General features: G+C 42.0%; 1 protein-coding gene across 4 annotated transcripts in view; it reads right to left on the bottom strand.

The window, feature by feature from the left end:
* Nucleotides 1-27,846, bottom strand: part of itgb2 (integrin, beta 2) — an 88,519-nt gene that overhangs the window by 24,277 nt on the left and 36,396 nt on the right. For all 4 annotated transcript variants that reach the window (XR_010963469.1, XR_010963470.1, XM_067988008.1 and 1 more), the window contains 5 exons: nt 22,228-22,398; nt 20,008-20,249; nt 9,928-10,086; nt 7,527-7,622; nt 5,851-5,940 (listed from right to left, as the gene is read on the bottom strand). Coding sequence is in view for 2 of the 4 variants with exons in the window: in XM_067988008.1 (XP_067844109.1) it covers nt 5,851-5,940; nt 7,527-7,622; nt 9,928-10,086; nt 20,008-20,249; nt 22,228-22,398 (758 nt within the window). In the remaining 2 variants the exon portion in view is untranslated. The remainder of the gene's footprint in view (nt 1-5,850; nt 5,941-7,526; nt 7,623-9,927; nt 10,087-20,007; nt 20,250-22,227; nt 22,399-27,846) is intronic.

The following is a 27,846-nucleotide window of genomic DNA, read 5'->3' as shown; positions in this document are numbered from 1 at the left end:
AACCAGAAGAAGAACGCCGTCTCTATGGGATCGGCTTTGCCGTAAAAAATGAATCGTGGCAAAGTCTGTGGCTCCAGGATTAGACTATTCAGCCACGCAGAACCCACTTTCCCGGAGTGGAAGCAAGTCATCCTCGACCCTGAGGGACTGCCAAAGAAGAAGACGACTCATCCAGGCAAGTGGAGAGTATTCCATCACACTCCTGACTTGTGCCTTTTGGATATTGGAAAGGCTTTGGGAAGTCAGGAGGTGAGTCACTCGCCGCAGAATACCCAGCCTCTGACCTGCTTTTGTAGCCACAGTATTTATGTGGCTGGTCCAGTTAATTTTCTGGTCAATGATGACCCCCAGGATGTTGATGGTGGGGGATTCGGCGATGGTAATGCCTTTCAATGTCAAGGGGAGGTGGTTAGACTCTCTCATGTTGGAGATGGTCATTGCCTTGCACTTGTCTGATGCGAATGTTACTTGCCACTTATCAGCCCAAGCCTGGATGTTGTCCAGGTCTTGCTGCATGCGGGCACAGACTGCTTCATCATCTGAGGGGTTGCGAATGGAACTGAACACTGTGCAATCTTCAGCGAACATCCCCATTTCTGACCTTATGACGGAGGGAAGGTCATTGATGAAGCAGCTGAAGATGGTTGGGCCTAGGACACTGCCCTGAGGAACTCCTGCAGCAATGTCCTGGGGCTGAGATGATTGGCCTCCAACAACCACTACCAGCTTCCTTTGTGCGAGCCACTGGAGAGTTTTCCCCCTGATTCCCATTGACTTCAATTTGGCTCCTTGGTGCCCCACTCAGTCAAATGCTGTCTTGATGTCAAGGGCAGTCACTCTCACCTCACCTCTGGAATTCAGCTCTTTTGTCCATGTTTGGACCAAGGCTGTAATGATGTCTGGAGCCGAGTGGTCCTGGCGGAACCCAAACTGAGTATCGGTGAGCAGGTAATTGGTGAGTAACTGCCGCTTGATAGCACTGTCGACGACACCTTCCATCACTTTGCTGATGATTGAGAGTAGACTGATGGGGCGGTAATTGGCCAGATTGGATTTGTCCTGCTTTTTATGTTCAGGACATGCCTGGGCAATTTTCCACACTGTCTGGTAGGAGCCAGTGTTGTAGCTGTACTGGAACAGCTTGGCTAGAGGCACAGCTAGTTCTGCAGCACAAGTCTTCAGCCCTACAGCCGGGATGTTGTCGGGGCCCATAGCCTTTGTTGTATCCAGTGCACTCAGCCATTTCTTGATATCACGTTGAGCGACTCGAATTGGCGGAAGACTGGCTTCTGTGATGGTGGGGATATCAGGAGGAGGCCGAGATGGATCATCCACCCGGCACTTCTGGCTGAAGATGGTTGCAAACGCTTCAGCCTTGTCTTTTGCACTCACATGCTGGACTCTGCCATCATTGAGTGCAGGGTTTTTATTACAAATGGGGTTCTGTGCTGGAGTATAGAATCGTTACAGCATGGAAGGAGGCCATTCATCCCATCGAGCTTGTGCCGGCTCTTTGAAAGAGCAATCCAGTCAGTCCCAATGCCAAGCTCTTTCCCCAAAGGCAAATATTTTCCCTTCAAATACTTATCCATTTCCTTTTTGAAAGCCACGATTGAATCTGCATCCACCACCCTTTCAGGCAGTGCATTCCAGATCATAACTACTCGATGTGTAAAAAAGTTTTTCCTCATGTCACCTTTGGTTCTTTTGCCAATCACCTTAAATTTATGTCCTCTGGTTCATGACCCTTCCGCCAGTGGGAACAGTTTCTCTCCATCTATTCTGTCTCGAATCTTCATGATTTTAAATACCTCTATCAAACCTCCCCTCAATCTTCACTGTTCCAAGTAGATCAACCCCAGCTTCTCCAGTCTTTCCACATAACTGAAGTCCCTCAGCCCTGGAACCATTCTTGTAAATCTTTTCTGTACCCTCTCTAAGGCCTTCACCTCCTTCCTAAATTGTGGTGCCCAGAATTGAACACAATACTCCAGTTGTGGCTGAACCAATGTCTTATTAAGGTTCAACATAACTTACTTGCTTTTGTACTCTATGCCTCTATTTATGAAGCCCAGGATCCCGTATGCTTTTTTCACTCCTTTCTCAACCTGACCTGCTGCCTTCAAAGATTTGTGCATATTTACCCCCAGGTCTCTATGTTCCTGCATCCCCTTTAGAATTGCACCATTTCTTGCCAAAATGTATAACTTCGCGCTTCCCTGCATTAAATTTCATCTGCCATGTGTCCGCCCATTCCACCAGCCTGTCTGTGTCCTCTTGAAGTCTATTACTATCCTCCTCACTGTTTACTACACTCCCAAGTTTTGTGTCATCGGCATATTTTGAAATTATGCCCTGTACACCCAAGTCCAAGTCATTAGTATATATCAAAAAAAGCTGCAGTCTGAGTACTGACCCCTGGGGATCACCACTGTATACCTTCCTCCAGTCTGAAAAACAACTGTTCACCACTACTCTCTGTTTCCTGTCCCTAAGCCAATTTCGTATCCATGCTGTCACTGCCTCTTTTATTCCATGAGCTTCAATTTTGCTGGGACTTTATCAAACGCCTTTTGAAAGTCCATATACACAACATCAACCATCTCTGTTACCTCATCAAAAAACTCAATCAAGTAAGTTAAACAAGATTTGCCTTTAACAAATCTGTGCTGGCTTTCCTTTATAATCAACACTTGACCAAGTGACTATTAATTTTGTCCCAGATTATCATTTCCAAAAGCTTCCCCACCGCCGAGGTTAAACTGACTGGCCTGTAGTTGCCGGGTTTACCCTTACACCCTTTTTTGAACAAGGGTGTAACATTTGCAGTTCTCCAGTCCTATGGCACCACCCCCGTATCTTAGGAGGATTGGAAGATTATGGCCAACACCTCTGCAATTTCCACCCTTCGCTCAGCAACCCAGGATGCATCCTATCTGGACCAGGTGACTTATCTACTTTAAGCACAGCCAGCTTTTCTAGTACTTCCTCTTTATCAATTTTCACCCCATCCAGTAACTCAGCTACCTCCTCTTTTACTGTGACTTCGGCAGCATCTTCTTCCTTGGTAAAGACAGGTGCAAAGCACTCAGTTAGTACCTCAGCCATGCCCTCTGCTTTCATGTGTAGATCTCCTTTTTGATCCTTCCTCTTACTATCAGTTTACTATTTATATGCCGATAGAAGACTTTTGGATTCTCTCTTATGTCAGCTACCATTCTATTCTCATACTCTCTTTGCCCCTCTTATTTCCTTTTTCACTTCTCCTCTGTACTTTCCATATTCAGCCTGGTTCTCACTTGTGTTATCAACCTGACATCTGTCTTATGCCCCTTTTTCTGCTTCATCTTACTCTCTATCTCTTTTATCATCCAGAGAGCTCTGGCTTTGATTGCCCTACCTTTCCCCCTCGTGGGAATGTACCTAGATTGTATCCGATTCATCTCCTCCGTTATTGGCACGACATCATATTCCCATGTGGCTATTTGTGCCTGCAGCTCACCAACCTTATTTACCACGCTGCGTGCGTTTATGCATGCATTCCAAACCTATCTTCGACCTTCTCATATTCTCTCTTAGTCTGATCCTACCTAATACTGTCCTGTTTCTTACTCTAGTGCTATCTGTCTCTCCCAATCCTTTGTTAACCTTGTTTCTCCTTTCTAACGCTACATCCTGGTGCCCACCCCCCTGCCAAATTAGTTTTACCCCCCCCCTGCCGCCACTACACTAGTGAACCTCCCTGCGAGGACATTGTTCCCAGGTCCCTCCTGCCTTAGAACTGGTCCCAATGCCCCAAGAATCTGAATGTGAAGATTGGTGGCATTGTAAGCAGTGTCGATGAAAACATAAAATTACAAAGGGATATTGATAGATTAGGTGAATGGGCAAAACTGTGGCAAATGGAATTCAATGTAGACAAATGTGAGGTCATCCACTTTGGATCAAAAAAGGATAGAACAGGGTACTTTCTAAATGGTAAAAAGTTTAAAAACAGTGGATGTCCAAAGGGACTTAGGGGTTCAGGTACATAGATCATTGAAGTGTCATGAACAGGTGCAGAAAATAATCAATAAGGCTAATGGAATGCTGGCCTTGATATCGAGAGGACTGGAGTACAAGGGGGCAGAAGTTATGCTGCAGCTATACAAAACCCTGGTTAGACCGCACCTGGAGTACTGTGAGCAGTTCTGGACACCGCACCTTCGGAAGGACATATTGGCCTTGGAGGGAGTGCAGCATAGGTTTACTAGAATGATACCCGGACTTCAAGGGTTAAGTTATGAGGAGAAAGTACACAAATTGGGGTTGTATTCTCTAGAGTTTAGAAGGTTAAGGGGTGGTCTGATCGAGGTTTATAAGATATTATGGGGAACAGATAGGGTGGATAGAGAGAAACTATTTCTGCTGGTTGGGGATTCTAGGAGTAGCGGGCACTGTCTAAAAATTAGAGCCAGACCTTTCAGGAGCGAGATTAGAAAACATTTCTACACTCAAAGGGTGGTAGAAGTTTGGAACTCTCTTCCGCTAATGGCAATTGATACTAGCTCAATTGCTAAATTTAAATCTGAGATAGATAGCTTTTTGGCAACCAAAGGTATTAAGGGATATGGGCCAAAGGCAGGTATATGGAGTTAGATCACAGATCAGCAATGATCTTATCAAATGGCGGAACAGGCTCGAGGGGCTGAATGGCCTACTCCTGTTCCTATGTTCCCTTCCTCCAACACCATGTCTCTAGCCTAACCGTAATGCATTAACCTGCCTTATCTTCCTATTTCTGTACTCACTAGCGTGTGGCACTGGGAGTAATCCAGAGATTACTACTTTTGAGATCCTTTTTAACTTCCTTCATAGCTCCTGAAACAATAGCCGCAGGACCTCATCCCTTTCCTTTCCTATGTCGTTGGTACCCACATAGACCACGACTTCTGGCTGTTCCCCTTCCCCCCGCAGAATGTCTCTCCGTGATGTCCTTTGCCCTGGCACCAGGGAGGCAATTTTCACCCCATTCTGGATGGAGTCAATAGTCACAGAAGCGCCTCTCTGTCCCCCTGACTATCGAATCCCCTATGACTACTGCATTTCTACTCTTCAGTGTGCCCCCCTGTGCAATCCTTTGCCCCATAGTGCCATGCTCAGGACTGCACTCCTTCAAGGTGTCGTCACCCTCACTGGCATTCAATGCTAAATACCGGTTTGAGAGTGCCACACACCCAGCAGATTCATGTACTGCCTGCCTCTTCCTACCCCTTCGGATGGCCACCCATTTGCTATCTTGAACTCTCTGGCTGTGGGGTGACCACCTCCTGGAACGTACGATCCAGGAAACCTTCAACCTCCCTTATGCTCTGCAGTGACTCCAGCTGCCCCTCAAGTACAAAAAGCCTCAGCTTCAGCTCAAGCAACTGGAGGCATTTCCTGCACGTCGCCCTCCAGGCCACAATATGGTGGCTTATTGCGATCAGGGTCCCATACCGGAGATTGGATTGTTGCTGTGGCTATACTGGAAAAATTCACTTTTGTGCATGGCTTTTTCACAGGAACAAGCAGAAAAGCTAGAATGACAAACCAATTCTGGATGTTCGATTTCCCCCCACCTGAGTCATCAAGTCAGTGTGACAGACAGCTCTGAAAACAAGATTTATTTAATCCAGGTAAGCAGATTAGCATGCCAGGCATCTCTGGAATGCAGACATGTATCTAAGATGGCCAGGTGGCATGGTTCACTTGTTTAGTAATGTGCTAATGCACAGAGTGTTGGAACACTGATACTATACCATGGTCCCCCTAATAGCAAGCAAACAGTAAAATTGAAATTGATTGAACTTCTCACTAAATGGGACCTACATTATAGGCATCTTTTATTAGCTGAACCACATTACTGGAATCCTCCTTCAATTCACCCACCGCAGACTTTGGAATCATTTTGCTCAGCTCCTGGAATGAAACAAAGCGATAAGAGAAGAGATCTTTGTTACTTCAATCGAGTCACAACATGACTATTAAAAAAAAAATACACAGCAATAAGAGGAGCAGGGAAGCTGAAATATTCAAAATTGGACATGTGCTTTTAATAGCACACACTTTGCCCCTCTCAGTATAGTCCAATGTATTACTTACCACTACCCAATTGAGTAAATTCATGGGAACCACGCTTGAAGGGAGCGTAAGTTAGGAAAATCAGTTCAACAGTGTTATGGCCCTATCTCCGATCCTTGCTTCCTGTGAGCTTAGCTCCCCACTGGAGAATGCAGGATTACTGATTTCACCCTAAAATTCCTAGTTTACACATGCAAATCCCATTTCCTATACCCAAAAATAATACACATTTCAGCTCAAAGCAAAATGTAAAATAAGCTTTTCCTCCACAAAATCATGGTGATAAATTTGTATAACAAAAAGCTGGTACATTTCTGGCTATGAAATGGGCTGAAGGGTACAAGAATAAGTAAAGGTTTAAGGAAAAAAATAAGATGTACAAACATATTCAGTTAAAATCAATTACAAGATTTTCTTGACAGGTACAGAAAGGTGCAACTTAAAGCGCTGTGAAATAGGTTAGTTTTGAAAAGACTTTTGAAGGTGAGGAAAAGATATCAGATATATTTAAGCCATCTGAACTAAATGACGAATTACATGATGTTATGTTGAAAGAATAACACATAGAAGATTATATTATGCTTTGTAACCTGAGAGCAGCTATGGCTATAAAACCTGATGTTAACGTACCACATTTTCTGATGATTGCTTTGAGAACTATATTATGCTTAGAAACAATGGAAATTAAATAGTTGGAGATATTTTTCTACGTCCTGTTCAGTTCTTTATATCTTGAACAGTTGATCGAATGGTGGTTTAATTAATGTTAATCAAATTATCTGACTTAGAACAATTCAAGGTAGGTTAAATTAAGCATGTGTGTTACACCCTAGACAAACATTAAGTCTGATACCATCTTTACTACATATTGTGGGGATCATTTATTTGGGATTTATACGATTCCTCCAAGGAAATAGTCAGGTAATTCGTGGAAGACTGGTTCTAATCCTATTGGGAGCACGAGAATATCATTTGTGGAAGGCAAGCACTTGGCTAAATAGTATTGAATGTCATGTTAGATTGATACTTTGATGTTTTCTCTCAAATCCCTGAGGTTGGAAAAATTTCAGAGCTTGGAAATGATATCGATGTTTATTTACCTCCCATAGGAGATTAAGTTGGAAAGTGCAAATTGTGCACAATTGAAAATGGTCTGTTCTCATTTCATATTTTCCTAGGCTGTGAATGACTACCTGGTAAATTGGTATTATTCTGTGAATGATTAGTATAGAGTCATTGTTTTGCAAATTGTTACTTGGCATATTGTCACATTTCTGTGAAATGGTCTCATTTTGTGTACAGTACTGTAGTTCTATGAATGTTTAGCTGGTTCATTGTTCTTATTCTTTGACTGGTTTTCTGGCACATTGGCCTTATTTTGTGAATAATTATCTGGCATGTTGACATTAATCACAAACAATTACCTGGTATATTGGCATTATTTTACTTGTGACTGCAAAAATGGGTTGAATATTATTTTCAGCCAACTTAGAAGCCAACTCAGCAATGGAGGGATAGTCCTGGAAAACAGACATCAGAAAGAAGACAAAATATTTAATCACATCAGGCTAAAAAACCAGCAATTGCTGCAGCACACACCCGAGCAACATTGAGACCGTTATCTGTGTCAAATCATGAAACACTTCACTGTTAGAACTTGGCCCCCTCCTATTTCTGCTGCCCCTCAGCGACATCATCTGAAAACACGACGTCAGATTCCATATGTACACTCACAACCATCTCCCTCGACCCTTCCACTGCGTCTCATTTATCACATTGCTTGTCTGACATCCAGTAATGGATGAGCCAAAATGTCCTCCAACTAAATATTGGGAAGACCGAAGCCATTGTCTTTGGTCCCCGCCACAAACTCCGTTCCCTAGCCGCCAACTCCATCCCTCTCCCTGGCTGCTCACAACCTTGGCATCCTAGGTGACCCTGAGATGAGCATCCGACCACATATCTGCTCCATAACCATGACTGCCTACTTCCACCTCCATAACATTGCCCGTCTCCATCCCTGCCTCAGCTTATCTGCTGCTGAAACCCTCATCCATGCCTTTGTTACCTCCAGACTGGACGAGTCCAGTGCTTCCCTGGCTGGCTTCCTATCTTCCACCCTCCATAAACTTGAGCTCATCCAAAAGTCTGCTGCCTGTATCCTAACTCGTACCAAGTCCCGTTCTCCCATCACCCCTGTGCTCGCTGACTTACATTGGCTCCCAGTCCAGGAACACCTCGATTTTAAAATTCTCATCCTTGTTTTCAAATCCCTCCATGGCCTCGCCCCTCCCTACCTCTGTAACCTCCTCCAGCCCTACAACCCTCCGAGATCTCTACGCTCCTCCAATTCCTGCCTTTTGCGCATCGCCGATTTTAATCGCTCCACCATTGGCGGCCGTGCCTCCAGCTACCTAGGCCCTAAGCTCTGGAATTCCCTCCCTAAACTTCTCCTCCTCTCTAACTCTCTCTCCTACTCTAAGAGAGTCCTTAAAACCTACCTCTTTGACCATCTGTCCTAATACCTCCTTATGTGGCTCAGTGTCAAGTTTTGTTTTGATAACGCACCTGTGAAGCGCCTTGGGACATTTTACTACGTTAAGGGAGCTGTATAAAAGCAAGTTGTTGTTGTAGACAAAAGATTTTGGTGTAGATTTTCAACTTGCCGTTAAGGCATAAAGCTAGTGTTGTGGATTGACCACCCATTATATAAACCATCAGATTTTCATCTCCATTGATTTCAATAATGGGAGACCAGATGGCAAAATCGCTGGTGCTGCAATAGCTGTCTGGTCACATTGCTTGGTTGATTCACAACTCGTCACTGCACTATCCACCTTTCCAGCTGTCTTGACTCATAACGCAAAAAAGGCAATCAAATATGCTGCCAAGAGACCCCACCCCCCCATGGACAGAGGTGAGCAATACATGCTCAATGTCAGTAATCCTGTCAGCAGCATCCATTTAATCAGTGGTGGCGTTGCCTTCAAAATCAATGAACAGCTTGTTTAAAATGTGCTCCTCACTGACATAAGAGTGTGTGGCACGTTGTGTGTTGATTTTAAAGTCGCACCTCTGTTGGAACCAGAAGTAGAAAGCTCTTTGCTGTGATCACAGGAAATTAGCATATACTACCTTTTCTCTCACTTCTGGCATGGAGTGGGACTTTGCCCGGCTTTCTCAAGTCTGTGGCTGGTGCAGTTGCTTGAGTCATGGGTAGGTATGTGGGGGAACTGTGAGTCAGTTGTTTCAGTACTAGTTAATTTTGCCAATAGTATTGGAGGTAAATGCTGCTCGAGAGGACTGAAACAGACTGGTGGAGAGAGGGGGAGGGGCAAAACAATCAGCAGTGTGCAGTATTTAGAACAGACTCAGTTATCCATCAATTTCTATTATTCACTAGAGAGTCCCCTTCATTATAGTGAATAATTGAGGAAATAATGAAAAAACCTTGGGTATATGTGGCACACTGCAAGTAAGAAGGTTTCTTTCTACAGGGCTGGATTTTCCATGCATGGTGGTCGAGATTGGGAATTGAGCCAAGGAGATGTTCCTCTGGCTCTGCAGCATCAACAGCCAATTCTGAGATTTACCATCAGAAGTGATAGCGGTCATTTTCTCCACTGACTCATATTTGGGCAGGCGCGGACACGATGGGCCGAAGGGCCTCTATCCGTGCTGTATAACTCTATGACTCTATGACTCAAAGCCTGCTCCACCATCAATCTGGGGGATTCTTTCAGGAGCGGGAAATTTTGGCCACACACTCCAGGTGAGCAGGAAGGTTATACTCATACAAACAACAAATAGGAAGGTTGCACTCACATATTTAGTGTTATCTTCATAAAAACCTCCTGCATTAAGATGGCATTTGCCATCATTGGGGGTCAGAATTGCTCCAAGTTTCCCATCTCCAGCAAAATGGAATCCATCATCTGAAGTGTATACAAGCAGACGCGTGACATTGCGCCACCCAATCACATCCTGTGAGAAACAACATTGCTTATTTTTAGGCAGATGCGCAGAGCATATATAACACTGTTGCTTTTGTTAATGACTTTCAGAAGCCTGTCAGCAACATCTTTGCAGTATCAGAGAGCTACTCCCAGTGATTTATCCTGTTTCAATGTTACTCTTCATGTATGTGAAGAATTTTGGCAAATAGTATTACAAATCTCCCAGCCTTATACTCGGTACTCTTTTTTGTGTTTGACATCACCATTCGCTCCCCGTAAGTGGACTTCATGTCCCTTTACTGCCCAATATCTGGTTAAATGATGGCATGATCTGAATGTGTACTGCATTCTGTGACCTTGCACAGGGTGCCATGTGCGTTCTCCTCTGGTGGTTGGGTGGGGGGGGCGGGGGGGAGAAAAGAGATGCAGACAGACACAGAAAAAGACTCTCCCCTGCCCCTCCCCCAACTCTGTGTCGAAAATTGGCTTGTCAAACTGCCAATCAAAAGTTACTACCTTGGACGAGATGTTGCCCTCCCAACCCCCTGCCCGGTGTGGAAGTTCACAGCACATGCAATGTTTGTTCAACTAAGCTCTCCTGCTGTGACGCAATGAATGGAAACTCTTCTACCATTAGGGTACAAGCTATTAAGGAAGGTATTCTATGACTCCCCATTGTCCCAATATGCAACAGTAAACTATTAATATGTTCATTAACATTCCCAACCACCCATTCATTGACTAGCGACTGTAGGTTTTTTAGTGTTAAGTTTAAAACAAATGCAGCAATTCTGACAATTAACCCTTTATAAACTAAATCTAACTTCATATGGGATCGATTAAAACAAAATCCCTTCCAAGCCATATAGATAAAGATCCTCCACATGGTCAGCTTCTGAAATGAAGAGGCCAAATCAGCCACAATGGCATTCGTAGGTATACTCACACCCCAACAAAATAGTCATCAGAAGATTTCAGAGAGCTTTGACTCACAACATCTCTAAGCTATGCAAAGAAGGGTGGCCAGTTACTCACAAAGATAAGACTTACGTGCATTTTAGAAATTCATAAAAACAGTACTGAAGTAAACTAATTTTTAGAATGCATGACTCAGTATGGTACTAAGCTACACAGATTACAAAGTGTCAGGTAAGCTGTTCTCAGCCTGAGCAGCATTTGAGACACTACAGTTAGCTTCAGTACCCAAGGCCTATGCAGAAGAAAAATCAACCAAGGTTCCCATTTTGGATCGCCATCCTCTTTCCAATGACAATGGGTGGGCAGGGGTCAGGTGAGGGGAAATTTAGAAATCTAAAGAGAAAAGTCAAAGCAATAGAGCAGTGTAGCGACTTTTGTAAAGAAGGGACAGAGAGTTTAACGGTAATAGTGCATCAGCGAATAAGGTCAAAGCAGGGAAAAATAGTAAAAAGTCAAAATTAAAGGCGCTTTATCTGAATGCACGAAGCATTCGTAACAAGATAGACAAATTAGTGGCACAAATGGAGATAAATGGGTTTGACCTAATAGCCATTAGAGAGATGTGGTTGCAAGGTGACCAAGGTTGGGAACGAAATATTTCAGGGTACTTGATGTTTTGAAAACAGGTAGAATGGAAAAGGAGGGGGGTGGTAGCCTTGATAATAAAGGATGACATAAGGACAGAAATGATCTTGGCTCCAAAGATCAGGAAGTAGAATCAGTATGGGTGGAGTTCAGAAATAACAAGGGGCAGAAAACACTGGTGTAAGTAGTTTATAGGCTCCCTAACAGCAGCTATACCATTGGACAGAGTATTAATCAAGAAATAATAGGAGCTTGCAACAAAGGTCATGCAATAATCGTGGGGGACTTTAATCTTCATATAGACTGGACAAATCAAATTGGCGAAGGTAGTCCAGAGGATGAGTTCATGGAATGCAGTCGAGACAGTTTCCTCGAACAATATGTCGTGGGACTAACCAGGGAACAGGCTATTTTAGATCTTGTCTTGTGTTATGGGATAGGGTTAATTAGTAATCTCTTAGTAAAGGATCCTCTGGAGAAGAGTGATCATAATATGATAGAATTTCACATTGAGTTTGAGAGTGACATACTTAAGTCCGAAACTAGAGTCTTAACCTTAAATAAAACCAATTACAGAGATGTGAGTTGGCGAAGGTAGATTGGGAAATTAGATTAAAAGATATGATGGTGAATAAGCAATGGTGAACATTTAGAGAAATAATTCATAATTCTCAACGAATATACATTCCCTTGAGGAATAAAAGCTCCATGGGAAAAGTGATGCAACCGTGACTAACTGGAGAAGTTAAGGATAGTATCAGATTAAAAGAGGCTTACAATGTTGCCAAAAAGAGTAGTAAGCCTGAGGACTGGGAGGATTTAGGAATCATTAACAGCAATGAAGAAAATAATGACACTAAAGAGTGACAAATCCTCAGGTTTCCATCTCAGGGTTTTAAAGGAAGTAGGTGAGAACATTGCAGAAGCCCTAACTATAATCTTCCAAAGTTCTCTCGATTCAGGAATCGTTCTTTTAGATTGGAAAATTGCTCATGTCACTTCGCTATTTAAGAAAGGTGAGAGAGGGAAATCAGGGAGTTATCGACCAGTTAGCCTATGACAATAGATGAGCAATGGCAAACATTTGAAGAAATATTTCAAAATTGTCAACGAATATACATTCCATTGAGAAATAAAAACTCCACGGGAAAAGTGATCCATCCGTGGCTAACCAAAGAAGTTAAGGATAGTATTAGATTAAAAAAAGAGGCTTATAATGTTGCGATGAAGAGTAGTAAGCCTGAGGATTGGGAGGATTTTAGAAACCAGCAAAGGATGACCAAAAAATTGATAAAAAGGGAGAAAATACAATATGAGAGTAAACGAGCAAGAAAAATAAAAACAGATTGTAAGAGCTTCTACAAATATGTAAAAAGGAAGAGAGTAGCAAAAGTAAACGGGGTCCCTTAGAAGCTGAGACAGGAGAAATTATAATCAGGAATAAAGAAATGGCAGAGACGTTAACCAAATATTTTGTATTGGTCTTCACAGAAGACACAAAAAGCATACAAAAAGGGACAGAAGGTATGGAGAAAAAGGGTAAAGTGTTAAAAAAGGAAAAAGCAGGAACTAAGTGTCACAAAACATATTTGAAAGTTCTTTATCTGAATGCACGTAGCATTCGTAACAAAATGGACGAGTTAACGGCACAAATAACAACGTGTGGGTATGATCTTGTGGCCATTACAGAAACATGGCTGCAGGGTGACAACGACTGGGAATTAAATATGCCAGGGTATTTAACAATCAGGAAGGACAGGCAGGAAGGAAGGGGAGGTGGGGTGGCTATGTTAATAAAGGAAGGAATCACTGTAATACAGAGAAAAGATATTGGGACAAAGGATCAGGATAATGAAACAGTTTGGGTAGAGATAAGGAATAATAAGGGGGAAAAAACACTCGTGGGCATAGTATATAGGCCTCCTAATAGTTGCAACTTTGCTGGAAGAAGTATTAATCAGGAAATAGTCGGGGCATGTAATAAGGGAACAGCTATAATTATGGGGGATTTTAACTATCATATTAACTGGACAAATCAAATTGGGCAGGGCAGCCTTGAGGAAGAGTTTATTGAGTGTATTAGGGATGGATTTCTTGAGCAGTATGTAACTGATCCTACAAGGGGGCAAGCAACCTTGGACCTGGTCCTGTGTAATGAGCCAGGATTAATTAATAATGTCCTAGTTAAGGATCCCTTGGAATGAGTGACCATAACATGGTTACATTCCATATCCAATTAGAGGGTGAGAAGGTTGGTTCTCAAACAAGCGTACTGAGCTTGAATAAAGGAGACTATGATGGTATGAGAGCGGAATTGATTAAAGTGGACTGGGAAAATAGATTAAAGGGTAAGACGGTACATGAACAGTGGTGTTCATTTAAGGAGTTATTCTACAACTTTCAAAAAATATATATTCCACTGAGGAAAAAAGGGTGTAAAAGAAATGACAGCCATCCGTGGCTAAGTAAAGAAATTAAGGATAGTATCCGACTAAAAACAAGGACGTATAAGGTAGCCAAACTTAGTAGGAGGATAGAAGATTGGGAAGTCTTCAAAAGACAGCAAAAAGTAACGAAAGGATTCATTAAGAAAGGGAAGATAGATTATGAAAATAAATTAGCAAAAAATATAAAAACAGATAGCAAGAGTTTCTATAGTTATATAAAAAGAAAAAGGGTGGCTAAGGCAAACGTAGGACCCTTAGAGGATGAGACCGGGAAATTAATGGTGGGAAACATGGAGATGGCAAAAATGCTGAACAAATATTTTGTTTCAGTCTTTACGGTAGAGGACACTAAGAATATCCCAACACTGGACAAACGGGGGGCTCTAGGTGGGGAGGAGCTAAATACGATTAAAATCACGAAGGAATTGGTACTCAGTAAATTAATGGGACTCAAGGCGGATAAATCCCCTGGACCTGATGGCTTACATCCTAGGGTCTTGAGGGAAGTGGCAGTAGGGATTGTGGATGCTTTGGTAATAATTTTCCAAAATTCTCTGGACTCAGCAAAGGTCCCGGCAGATTGGAAAACTGCTAATGTAACACCGTTATTTAAAAAGGGTAGTAGGCAGAAGGCTGGAAATTATAGACCAGTTAGCCTAACATCTGTGGTGGGTAAAATTTTGGAGTCTATTATTAAGGAGACAGTAGCGGAACATTTGGATAAACATAATTTAATAGGACAAAGTCAGCATGGCTTTACGAAGGGGAAGTCATGTCTGACAAATTTGCTTGAGTTCTTTGAGGATATAACGTACAGAGTGGATAAAGGGGAACCAGTGGATGTATGTGTATTTAGACTTCCAGAAGGCATTCGACAAGGTGCCACATAAAAGATTATTGCTCAAGATAAAGAATCACTGGATTGGGGGTAATATTCTGGCATGGGTGGAGGATTGGTTATCTAACAGGAAGCAGAGAGTTGGGATAAACGGTTCATTCTCGGACTGGCAACCAGTAGCCAGTGGTGTTCCGCAGGGGTCGGTGCTGGGTCCCCAACTCTTTACAATCTATATTAACGATTTGGAGGAGGGGACCGAGTGTAACATATCAAAGTTTGCAGATGATACAAAGATGGGAGGGAAAGTAGAGAGTGAGGAGGACATAAAAAACCTACAAGGGGATTTAGACAGGCTGGGTGAGTGGGCGGAGATTTGGCAGATGCAATACAATGTTGGAAAATGTGAGGTTATGCACTTTGGCAGGAAAAATCGGAGAGCAAGTTATTATCTCAATGGCGAGAAACTGGAAAGTACTGCAGTACAAAGGGATCTGGGGGTCCTAGTGCAAGAAAATCAAAAGGTTAGTATGCAGGTGCAGCAGGTGATCAAGAAGGCCAACGGAATGTTGGCTTTTATTGCTAGGGGGATAGAATATAAAAACAGGGAGGTATTGCTGCAGTTATATAAGGTATTAGTGAGACCGCACCTGGAATACTGCATACAGTTTTGGTGTCCACACTTAAGAAAAGACATACTTGCTCTCGAGGCAGTACAAAGAAGGTTCACTCGGTTAATCCCGGGGATGAGGGGGCGGACATATGAGGAGAGGTTGAGTAGATTGGGACTCTACTCATTGGAGCTCAGAAGAATGAGAGGCGATCTTATTGAAACATATAAGATTGTGAAGGGGCTTGATCGGGTGGATGCGGTAAGGATGTTCCCAAGGATGGGTGAAACTAGAACGAGGGGGCATAATCTTAGAATAAGGGGCTGCTCTTTCAAAACTGAGATGAGGAGAAACTTCTTCACTCAGAGGGTGGTAGGTCTGTGGAATTTGCTGCCCCAGGAAGCTGTGGAAGCTACATCATTAAATAAATTTAAAACAGAAATAGACAGTTTCCTAGAAGTAAAGGGAATTAGGGGTTACGGGGAGCGGGCAGGAAATTGGACATGATTTTAGATTTGAGGTTAGGACCAGATCAGCCATGATCTTATTGAATGGCGGAGCAGGCTCGAGGGGCTGATTGGCCTACTCCTGCTCCTATTTCTTATGTTCTTATGTTCTTATACCAGAAATAGTGGAGAACCAAGCAGCTAATGAGAGTAATTAATATCAGTAAAGAAAAAGTACAAGAGAAACTAATGGGACTAAAAGTCAACAAATCCCTGGACCTGATGGCCTACATCCTCGGGTTCTAGAAGAGGTGGCTGCAGAGAGAGTGGATGCATTGGTTGTGAGAAAACAGGGCAGTTAGCCTGACATTGATCGTTGGGAAAATGCTGGAATCCATTATTAAGGAAGTGGTAACAGAGCACTTAGAAAATCATAGCATGACTTGGCAGGGTCAACATGGTTTTGTGAAAGGGAAATAGTGTTTGACAAATTTATTACAGTTTTTTGAGGATGCAACTAGCAGGGTGGATAAAGGGGAACCGGTGGATGTAGTATATTTGGATTTTAAAAAGGCATTTGATAAGGCGCCATATAAAAAAAAGGTTATTACGCAAGATAAGGGCTCATGGAATTGGGGATAATACATTAGCATGGATGGAGGATTGGTTCACGGACAGAAAACAGAGTAGGCATAAACGGGTCATTTTCAGGTTGACAGGCTGTAATTAGTGGGGTGCCGCAAGGATCAGTGCTTGGGCCTCAGCTATTTACAATCTATATTAATGACTTAGATGAAGGGACAGAATGTAATGTATCCAAGTTTGCTGACAGTACAAAGCTAGGTGGGAAAGTAAGCTGTGAGGAGGACACGAGTCTGCAAAGGGATATAGACAGGTTGAGTGAGTGGGCAAGAAGGTGGCAGATGGAGTCTTATGGGGAAATGTGAGGTTATGCACTTTAGTAAGAAGAATAGAAAAACAGAATATTTTTTAAATGGTGAGCAACTATTAATTTTGGTGTTCAGAGAGATTTGAGTGTCCTCGTACAAGAAACACAGAAAGTTAGCATGCAGGTACAGCAAGCAATTAGGAAGGCAAATGGCATGTTGCACTCCAACCCCCTTACAATAAAGGCCAAGAGTAAGGAAGTCTTGCTACAATTGTACAGGGCTTTGGTGAGACCACACCTGAAGTACTGTGTCCAGTTTTGGTCTCCTTATCTTAGGAAGGATATACTTGCCTTAGAGGCGGTGCAACGAACGATGATTCCTGGGATGAGAGGGTTGTCCTATGAGGAGAGATTGAGTAGAATGGGCCCATACTCTCTGGAGTTTAGAAAAATGAGAGGTGATCTCATTGAAACAGATGAGATTCTGAGGGGACTTGACAGGGTAGATGCTGAGAGGATGTTTCCCTTGGCTGGAGAGTCTAGAACTAGGGGACAGGATAAGGGATCGGCCATTTAGGTCTGAGATGAGGAAAAATTTCTTCACTCAGAGGGTTGTGAATCTTTGGAATTATCTACCCCAGTGGGTTATGGATGCTGAGTTGTTGAGTATATTCAAGGCTGAGATAGATAGATTTTTGGACTCTCGGGGAATGAAGGGATATGGGATCAGGCGGGAAAGTGGAGTTGAGGTCGAAGATCAACCATGATCTTATCGGATGGTGGAGCAGGCTCGAGGGGCCATATGGCCTATTCCTGCTCCTATTTCTTATGACTCCTGCTGCAAAGTATGTGTATGTGGACATTAAGTGAGGACAGTATCAGAGTCAGGTGTAATGCCATCTTGGTTAAATAACATGCTGCCATTCATTGTCAAAGCTTACACATGAAGAAAAGCATCTTCAGTAAGGCGCCAGAGGACTTTGAGTGCTCAAGATTACCATACAACAGCAACAGTCAACATATACAGGAGAGGAGAAAATTGGAGGGAGCAAAATTTTTAACTATCTAAACATGCCATGTATCATTTAGTTACCTTCTCACTGAAGATTTGTGAACAAAACATTTGATTCTCATTATTTCTGTTTCTAGTCTCTTTTTCTACATGCTGTAAAATCAGTTACTATTTCAAAATAAAATTTATGTTTGTGCTGTGATATGCCTATGTACTTTGCTACTGGAATATTCTGGCACAAATGATGTTCTTTATTCCTTAATCTTTAATGGTTCTCCCCTTGCATTGCTCATTGATAGTTGGGGGATATTTTATTATAACATATTATAGTGGTCTTTTTATAGTTGTTGGCAATAACAGAATGTTAGTTTAAAAACAAATGTAAAATAGACTAAGTTGTATGGAGAAGAAATCAAGAAATTTAAATTAAATTAATTAATGTTATAGTTGTGGTAGTAGCTACAAATGTATGTCTTACAGTTTGTGCACAGCCCATCCCTTCACCCCGTCGTTCAAGGCAGAGGCATCAGCTGCCTTGGCCCTATTCTCTGCAACTCCCTCCGCCTGATTAGGGAAAGAGTGGAGTAGATAGCTAGGTGTTGAAAGAGTAGGGGTGGGTGATGATGGACTTGGCCTGGAGAGTGGAGCTACAGGATCAGAAGAGACATTGGGTGGGAAGAAAAGTAAAGCTTCAGGTATATGACAAAGGGTAGACTTCAGGGGTAAAGTGAATGGAAACATTTGAAAGAGGAGTTGGGTAAGTTGATATATTTGTTAAAATTATTTACATTTTTTCATGTTATTTATGATACCAAGTTTATGTTGTCTCAACTGGCTGAAGGAAAAAATGGCGGCCAAAGGGATTTTGACGAGTAGTTGAATATAAAAGATCTCATGGAATTATTCAAAGAAGAGCAGGAGAGTTATCTGTGTCCTGGACCATATTCATCCCTCAACCAACAATCACCAAAAACAGATTATCTCATCATTTATCTCATTGCTGGTTTTGGGACCTTGCTGTGCACAAATTAGCTGCTGTATTTTCCCACATTACAACAGTGACGACACTTCAGAAGTAGTTCATTGGCTATGAAGCACTTCGGGACATTCTGATGTTGTGAAAGGTGTTATACAAATGCAAGTCCTTCCTTTACTTGTCAGTTTCAGGCTGGAGGGGACAAGTGCAGATCATAAAAAACAGCACTCCAAAATCGTTTTGCATTTGTAACAAAGTATGACATCTGCAATGTAATATCTGTGCACACATATCATTTTTAATAAGTTGCTCATTGTGAGTTACGATACTGTGTGCGTGACATGATATAACACTTTAAAACAATGTATTATTGGAGCCATTGATATTCAGATCCAGGGTCATTTTAGGCGGGTGGTAATACTCGGGGCAGCAGACTGTCTGAAACAAGTGGAGTATGGACGTCTCTTTGTCTGACAGCAGATGGAGGAGTATCCCAGATTCTTGGAGCACTGGGATTCTCAGTTGTGGCGGCAGTGGAGGATATATTGTTTTCCAGAAACAGTATGGGGGAGTTTCCATTATCGCAGTACTTGGGTTGTGAGAGCCTGGGGCGGGGATCCTGTGATCTGGGACCGTGTGAAGGGCCACTTGTCCCCAGGATCTGGGAAAGTCAGGAGATGTGCAGGGATTTGTCAGTACTTTGGTGGGGGCATGGGGGAGCGGAAAGACTACAAGGAATAGAAGTTACAGGGAGGATGTTCGAGTTCAGTGTCATCAAATTGAAACAGGCAACTGAATACGTTCTGGAGTTGGTAGGGATTGAGATATATGGTGAAGAGACAGGTAGGTGGAATTGTATCAAATAAAGGACCAGGATTGTAGTACCTAAAAATTCACAAACAAATGCTCAGAACATGTCGAGTTCAGTTATTTTAATCAGGTCATTGCCTAATATTTGGCATTTCATTTGTGCATGAATTCATTTTACCTGAGTGCAGACTTTTTCTAATTATCAGAAGCATGGTGTAAGTGTGGTAAGCATACAATAACATTACTGCCCTCTGGACACGCCCATTGTGGAGTTTTAATACTCTGCACTACCCAGACCCAAGTGTGCTAACTGTAAGTTAGATTTATCTTTAAAATAAGCCCTCCAAGTAACAGCCTCACCCCACACACTGCTGCCTGCATCATGGCATCCAGACCTGCCTCTGGGGGATCCAGGTTTCCAGAAATAGACTGCTTCCCAACTTCTGCAGAGAATGTGTTTGCATCATTTGTTAGATTGAGGACATGCCTAAAATCAAATGGAGGCTGACAGGCCTCATCTTTATCTGGACATGGATTTTTCATCTTCTCCTTATGCGTATTAACAAATGGCAGTACGGTCTTGTCCACAAAGGAACCAAATCCTGCAGACACAAAAAAGACATTATTTGAGTGGTTTATTGTGGGTATTGCACATATGTGAGCCTGGATAGTGAGTGTTGGTAGGCTGCCCAACCATAGGGGCATCCAGTACCAGTGACCAGGAGAAGTAACCCTATACTTTCCCTCCTTAGTCCAGGGTCACTGAGACCAGTTGTAGTATACCTATTGCTGTGATTTAAAAAACTCAGCAAATCGGGGATTGACTCTGGTAGCTTTTTGGTTTAGACCTGGCTCAGAACCAAACCTTGTGTGCACGTAGCCACTGCACCACTGGGGTGGAGTTTTCCCTTTATTATCCTTATTCACCATCATTTTTTTGGGTGGTGATTTGTTTAAAAACTGATTTTCCTTCTAAATTTGAGAGGGAAAAAACTCAAACTTCCCATTGTTCTCTTACCAAAAAATTGGCTCCATAAATGTGCATGCATTGCATCCATGATGTGAGCATACACATTATATGCTGTAAGTGCCTTACTAATGACAGATGCCGTACATGTTCATCCATGGAACCAATTTTCAGCAGGAAAAAGAAATGAAGGCTGTTCAATTTGGATTTTTGTTTAAGAGGACCCGGGTCATCTTTTGGTGCTGCTGTAAAGTCTACATTTTTCATACTGTGATGAACATTAGCCTTTCCTTTTTCATTGGGTAAGGAACAAGGGTGGCAGTGCACTGATGGTTACTATACTGAAGATCCCTTGAAGACAAAGATTATCAAAGACAAACTTGAGTCACAAAATAGGATTGCCAACTCTGGTTGGACGTATTCCTGGAGGTTTCATCACATGACTTTCTGCATCTAACCGCCCTGCCCCCCACACTCTCGGCATTGCTCACCTGACACATCCACCTTTCCAGTGCACCGCCTTCCCACGCCAATTGGAAAGGAAACAGGCTATTCATTGCCTGATTGAATCATCCTTGACTGTCAGTCAAACAGCCTTTTTTCCAACTCCAATATTTTTATAACTAATAAATCAGTGTTCAAAGAAAATGAAAAAATCTCTCACAATTTTTTTAATGCACCGATGATTTTTCTCCTGGATTGCCCATAGCAAGTATCCTGGAGGTTAATCTTTAATTCCTGGAAACTTCAGGACAATCCTGGAGGGTTGGCAACCATATCACAAAACAAGTCAATGTTTACTAAAAGCAGGGTAGCAACTATTGCCCTATGCATAATGTGTAAATTCTTGTAATCCAACCATGATAATGGCAGTTAGTCGGTGAAATAACAACAATAAACATGGGCACTTCAAGTGAGGATCTGATCATAAAAGTTCTGCCTGTGTAAATGTAGGTTATCATTTAGCTTAACTGTACCTTTTTTAAGTCCCTTGGTTGTTTTCTTGTGTTAGCAATATTGTAAATAAAAACCGTGTTTTTACTGATACTCCTCAAATTTACATAGGTTTTTGGGTCAATTTTTTCACCCTGTTGGTTATCCAATTCTTAACACTAAAAATAAAACCTGGGGAAAACACAGGTTTTTAAATTGGCAGTAAAAACTAACCTTAGTGATCCTTAAAGGTCTTGTAAGGAATCTTACAACACCAGGTTATAGTCCAACAGTTTTATTTGAAAATCACAAGCTTTCGGAGCTTGTGATTTTCAAATAAAACTGTTGGACTATAACCTGGTGTTGTAAGATTCCTTACGTTTGTCCACCCCAGTCCATCACCGGCATCTCCACTTAAAGGTCTTAACAGACCTTTTCTCCCCTTTTAAGATTCAAGCTCGCAACCATCCCCATCTATTGTAAAAATGTATGGCCCTAGGTCATACCCTCGGGTAAAATTTGAGCTGGTGGAACACAACACTTTATTGTAGCAGGGGCCTGACTGGCCACATCCAGATTGTGAGAAATGATACCCACCCAGATTGTAAAAGGTTATGTGACCCCACAAGTTACTGGTCTTATTAATCCACAACAAGCAAAATGGAAAACAGTGGGCTCACCAATTTTGATAGACTTTGTGACACTCTTCAGTGCTTCAAGAAGCTGTCCTCCCAGTTTCTTCACTTTTTCCAGATCGTCTTTCATGGAGTAGGAGAGGTCCATGAGGTAGTACAGATCAACAGGATAACCCTCAGCACGCTTAAATGTCACCTCAATTTTCTGTGGATTGCCTAAAACACAAGAAAATGTATTAATTAAGGAATCTGAAACAAAAAATTGCAATTTATCAATTCTGTTCTGACTTTTTCTCTCTGCTTCATGTATAGTCTGTTACATTTCAATGTCAGACTCCCAAGTGACAAAAACGAACCTGATCACATCATTGGTTTTTCTGATCTTCATAATCTGGCTTCTTCCTAAGGAAGAGCTGTGTATGAATGATCAACTGCTTATCTCCAAAAGCTTCCCCCCACATGATATGGCTGTTTTGACTGCTTTCCCAGGGGAGTTTGCTCAGCCAGATAAAACACAGTTCCATTATAGTAAAGAGCCATCACAACTATGCTCCAGACTATCAGGAGTTTTGGAGATGAGCTAGTCTAGTCTCTTGAACTTCCCTCCATCTACTTACTAAACCAAGTTTAATGGCCTGAGGCTAGTCAGGCTTGAGAAATGAGTAGATGGTATATACGCAATGTTCATATGATGAATTCATCATGAAAATTATAGTAGAGGAAGAGTGTGTGTACGGTGCCAAGAAGGATATTACACTCAAATGTTGAGTATGTGTATTCAGAATGAATAGATGGGGACCTGAATCAGACTCACCACAGGTATGCACATTAATAGAGGCTGATCTAATTAGAGATTATGCAGACAGTGAGTAAACTTAATTTCCAGTTGACACCCAGCTAAGTGGTTTGTGGGAGACATTGATAGCAGTCAAAGGGATCCAGTCAAATTGTGGGAGACATTAATAGCATTCAAAGGAATCTAGGCAAATTAAGTGGACTAAGAAATAGCAAAAAGAATTCAATGTGGAAAAGTGTGAAGTAGTGCAAGTTGGTACAAAAAACATGAAAATGTCTACATAATGGTATGTATGTATTAACTTTCATTAGCCTTTCCTCTGCCCATCCACATGATACTCCAAAATTCAGCTTTATCTATTTTCCTTGTTCACCTGTCACTATCCCTGACAAATTTTGTGGGCGAGTCTTCTTCTCTCACAGACTTTTCCAGCCACAGCAAGTCGTGCTGCTCAGAGGCTGGGTTGATAGCGCACAATTTTTTAAAAGTTCAAATTCAAGCAATTCAACGCCATAGAGTCTGCCGTAAGTAATATTGTTAATTTAATTCTCAGGAGCAGCGGTAACCGTTGCCTCGCCACTCAGAGCGATTTCTGGCCCATTGAGTATATGAGTCAACGGCTTGCATACATCCTCCCTAGTCACTTGAGCACTTGGCGGTGAATGGCATTGGGGAGTGCATTAACCTTAGCTAAAACCATATCCGTGGTTACTTCTAATGAAGCGAGGGTGCGTTTTAGCTGCACACCTATCCTCTATTACTATAACCATGGAATCATCTTCAGAAGAGAAAATTGATAGAAGTTATTTACTAAACTCATCAGCCATATCTTCATCTTTATACATAACCTGTCCCGACGCAACCAATTATGGTCCTTCATTGTTCTCTGACTCATAAGATAATTAAAAAGGCCTTGCTGTCACTATTGTTCACTATCCTTTCTTCTAATGTCATCTTAGTTATTCTTAGCTGTTTTTTTATTGATAATTGAGCCTTTTATATACAGTGAACTACCTATTTTTAGATTAATTTCTCTGTAACCATCTCTGTTTAGCCATTTAGGCTTCACTTTACCTTGAACTACAGTACTGATTTAAAAGTAATCATTTTTTCTTCTGCATCAGTTATTATCACCCAGCAGATTACCCTATGTACTTTCCGCAAATCCATCTTATGAGTGAAAACTTAGCCCCTTGAAATTAGATTCAAACATTACATTCAATAGTATTAAGTCACCTCAACAACTGAACTCTAAATACATGATCATTATTTCCCAAATGCTCCTGACACAGAAATCAGATATCATCTCTGGTTCACCAAGTACTAAGTCTAAACAGTTTCCTCACTGGTACTCTCCCTAACATGTTGAACAACCATCTAGTGTCAAAAAAAAAATCTCAGCTTTACCTGTCCCATATCGGACCACTTAATGGAAGCATAGTTAACGCCACCTCCCCACCCCAGGTAACAATACTGCACCGTTTTGCTGCACTGAAAATTTGTTCACAAAGTTCCCTGTTCAGCTCTACTTGTTGCTCCAGAGACCTATGACCTGCCAAGGAGCCACCTTGGGCTAACCTATCATCTAGTTGCACCAAAACAATTTCAACTCTATCCTGTTGACCAATATCCTCCCTTTCATGTCGTCATTTACAAATAAAGCTACGTTACATCCTTTGCGAACCAACCTATCTTTACGGAATACCATGTAACTTTTCAAATGCGCTTCCCTTTCATTACTGTTATCTAACACTATTACCCTGCCAGGTTCCAGGGATGCCTGGTTGTTCATTCTTAACTGAGGACTTTTCTGTCTTACCATTTCTGTCTTACCATATCTTTACCATTTCATTGCTTTTCCTCATTGTCCACCACTGCTGAACATGTTCTTAGTGGAATAAATTCCCAGACCTTGCTCTTCACAAAGTCCTTGTCACTGATAGAGTTGATGTGAAGTATAATATTGTAATGCAGTTCAGCGCTGAATACCTAAGGAACAGTTCCCCAAGCTTGTTCTATTGTTAGAAAGTTAGTACTCATAAAAATATTACTGATGTAATTCCAAATGAGCAAAATAATCGAGGAAGTTGTGGCCATTTCAGGCAGTGATGAAAGGGAAAACTAGCTACTTGAAGCTAGCACTTAATGTCCTGTCCTCTATGTGAATGTTTGCCAAATTTGTGACCAACTCCTTCCAACAACATTCTCTTGTATGTTAAAGGCTTATTTTCTGAGTTATTTCAGTAGAAATTGCCTGAAGAATAAATTTATACAATCAAGTGTTTAACTTAATATTATCTGTACTTTAGGGACAATACATGAATAAGAAACGTAAGAAATAGGAACAGGAGTAGGCCATACGGCCCCTCGAGCCTGCTCCGCCATTCAATAAGATCATGGCTGATCTTCAACCTCAACTCCACTATAGGTTCAGGCAAACAAGAGAAACAGACAATAATGAGGAATAGTAGCTGAAAGTGAATTCAACAAATATGAGATAAAAGCAGAAAACACTGGAAATACATAGCATACCCTCACCACCAATTCCATCCCTCTCCCTGGCTATTGTCTCAAGACTGAACCAGAGTGTTCAGTTCCGAGCTGAGCTCCCAACCCTATATACTCTCCATCACAAAGGCTGCATAGCTTGACCTCCATCTCTCCTCTCTCCGCCCCTGCCTCAGCACATCCGCCACTGAAACCCTCATCCATGCCTTTGTCACCTCCAGAACTGACTATTCCAATGTTCTCCTGGTTAGCCTCCCATCCTCCACCCTCCATACACTTTAGCCCATCCAAAACTCTGCTTCCCATATCATATCCTGCATCAAATTCCTCCCACCCATCACACCTGTCCTTGCTGACCTACATTGGCTTCTCGTCCCCCAGTGCCTCAAATTTAAAATTCTCATCCTCGTGTTTTAACCCTTTCATGGCCTTGCCCCTCCCTACCTCTGTAACCTCCTCCAGCCCTACAACACCCCTCCCAAACTCCATGGTCCTCTGACTCTGGTCTATTGTGCATCATCCCTCCCTTCATTCCACCACTAGCAGCCATGCTTTCAGCTGTCCAGGCCTCATACTCTGCAATACCTTCCCTGAACCTCTTTCCCTTCGTCTTCTCCTTTTAGGCACTCCTTAAAACTGACCCATTGGACCAAGCTTTTGATCATTCCTCCTGACATCCCCTCCTTTGGCTCAGCATCCATTTTGGTCTGATTATGCCTCTATGAAAGACCTTAAGACTTTTTATACGTTAAAGGCGCCATATAAGGCGCAAGCTGTTGTTGTTAAGATGCGACTACAAAAGTTCTCATGTCCCTGGTGTAAATGCGATGGTCTAGCTCAAGTACGAACAACTGTTCCAGTGCTGCTTCAATCTGACAGTCTACCTACAGTAATATTCTTGCAGATGGCTGGCCATGTCTTTTTCATATTATGATGGGCAGATCTGGCAGGCAGTGGCCCATTCTTGTCGAGTCCACCAGTCTGGGTGGCTTTGCATCGTAATAAGTTCAGGAGTAAGAGATAGGTTATCTGCAGTCTGCCAAACAGGGCCACAGTATTCCATCACTGTTGATGCATTAGTAATTGTAAACAATTTTACAACACCAAGTTATAGTCCAGCAATTTTATTTTAAATTCACAAGCTTTCGGAGATTTTCTCCTTCCTCAGGAGAAAATCTCCGAAAGCTTGTGAATTTAAAATAAAATTGCTGGACTATAACTTGGTGTTGTAAAATTGTTTACAATTGTCAACCCCAGTCCATCACCGGCATCTCCACACGATGCATTAGTAAGTAGTACAAGTACCTATTCTTAGCCATGTCACCATAGGAAATGAAAACTGGAAAGTGAGACAGCCTTGGGTAAACATGTACTCCTCCCATCTTAAGATGGGAGGAGTACATGTTTTAAACATTATTGTTTGGTGGCTTCAACAACATTAGGTGGACAGTAGACATAGTTGTTTACAGCAGTTTATGCCAGGACAAACGGATGTCTCTCTTTCAATTCATAGCCATCTTTGCATCTCCACATCGTTCACCTGAGGAAGGAGGTAGCCTCCGAAAGCTTGTGAATTTAAAATAAAATTTAAAATAAAATTGCTGGACTATAACTTGGTGTTGTAAAATTGTTTACAATCATCTTAAGAATGGCATTGGAAGAAGCTTGGGAACAGGGAACTTAAAAAGCAAAGAAAAACAGTTTCAAAAAGTAGAGGAATTAATTTTTTAAACATTATTGTTTGGTGGCTTCAACAACATTAGGTGGACAGTAGACATAGTTGTTTACAGCAGTTTATGCCAGGACAAACGGATGTCTCTCTTTCAATTCATAGCCATCTTTGCAATCTGTACCAGGGAAAGATATAGCGCCACAGTGATTATTGACAAGTATGTTTGTAATGCTGCTTATGGTGTTGGTAAGTGTCAAATTGCCCTTCAAAACTCTGCTGAGCATTTGTGATGGAACAGTTCTATCTGAAAGTATTTTTCATCTGTACTATCACTATGATCCCCCCACGAGGGGAGAGAATTCCAAATCTGCCCACGTTTCCTCACTGCCTGCAAGTGCCACAAAACCAATCACTACAATTTGAAGTCTAATAATGTGATTTAATTCACTTTTACCTTTATATTAGTGGAGGGAACAGTAAAAGTTTCTAAGTTAACAATCCAATTATGCTACAGCCATTCCTCAGGTCCTTGCCTGTTTGCATGTGATCATGTTGGTTTTTTGCCGATCAGAGGAATACATTCATGGGTTCTTCTACAACAGCAGGCTGATCTGGAATGCGCTGCCTGAAAGGGTGGTGGAAGCAGATTCAATTGTGGCTTTCAAAAAGGAATTGGATAAATACTTGA

The sequence above is a fragment of the Heptranchias perlo genome, chromosome 7 (assembly GCF_035084215.1).
Source record: "Heptranchias perlo isolate sHepPer1 chromosome 7, sHepPer1.hap1, whole genome shotgun sequence".
Taxonomy (NCBI): Eukaryota; Metazoa; Chordata; class Chondrichthyes; order Hexanchiformes; family Hexanchidae; genus Heptranchias; species Heptranchias perlo.
This window is presented reverse-complemented; position numbering and strand designations above follow the sequence as displayed.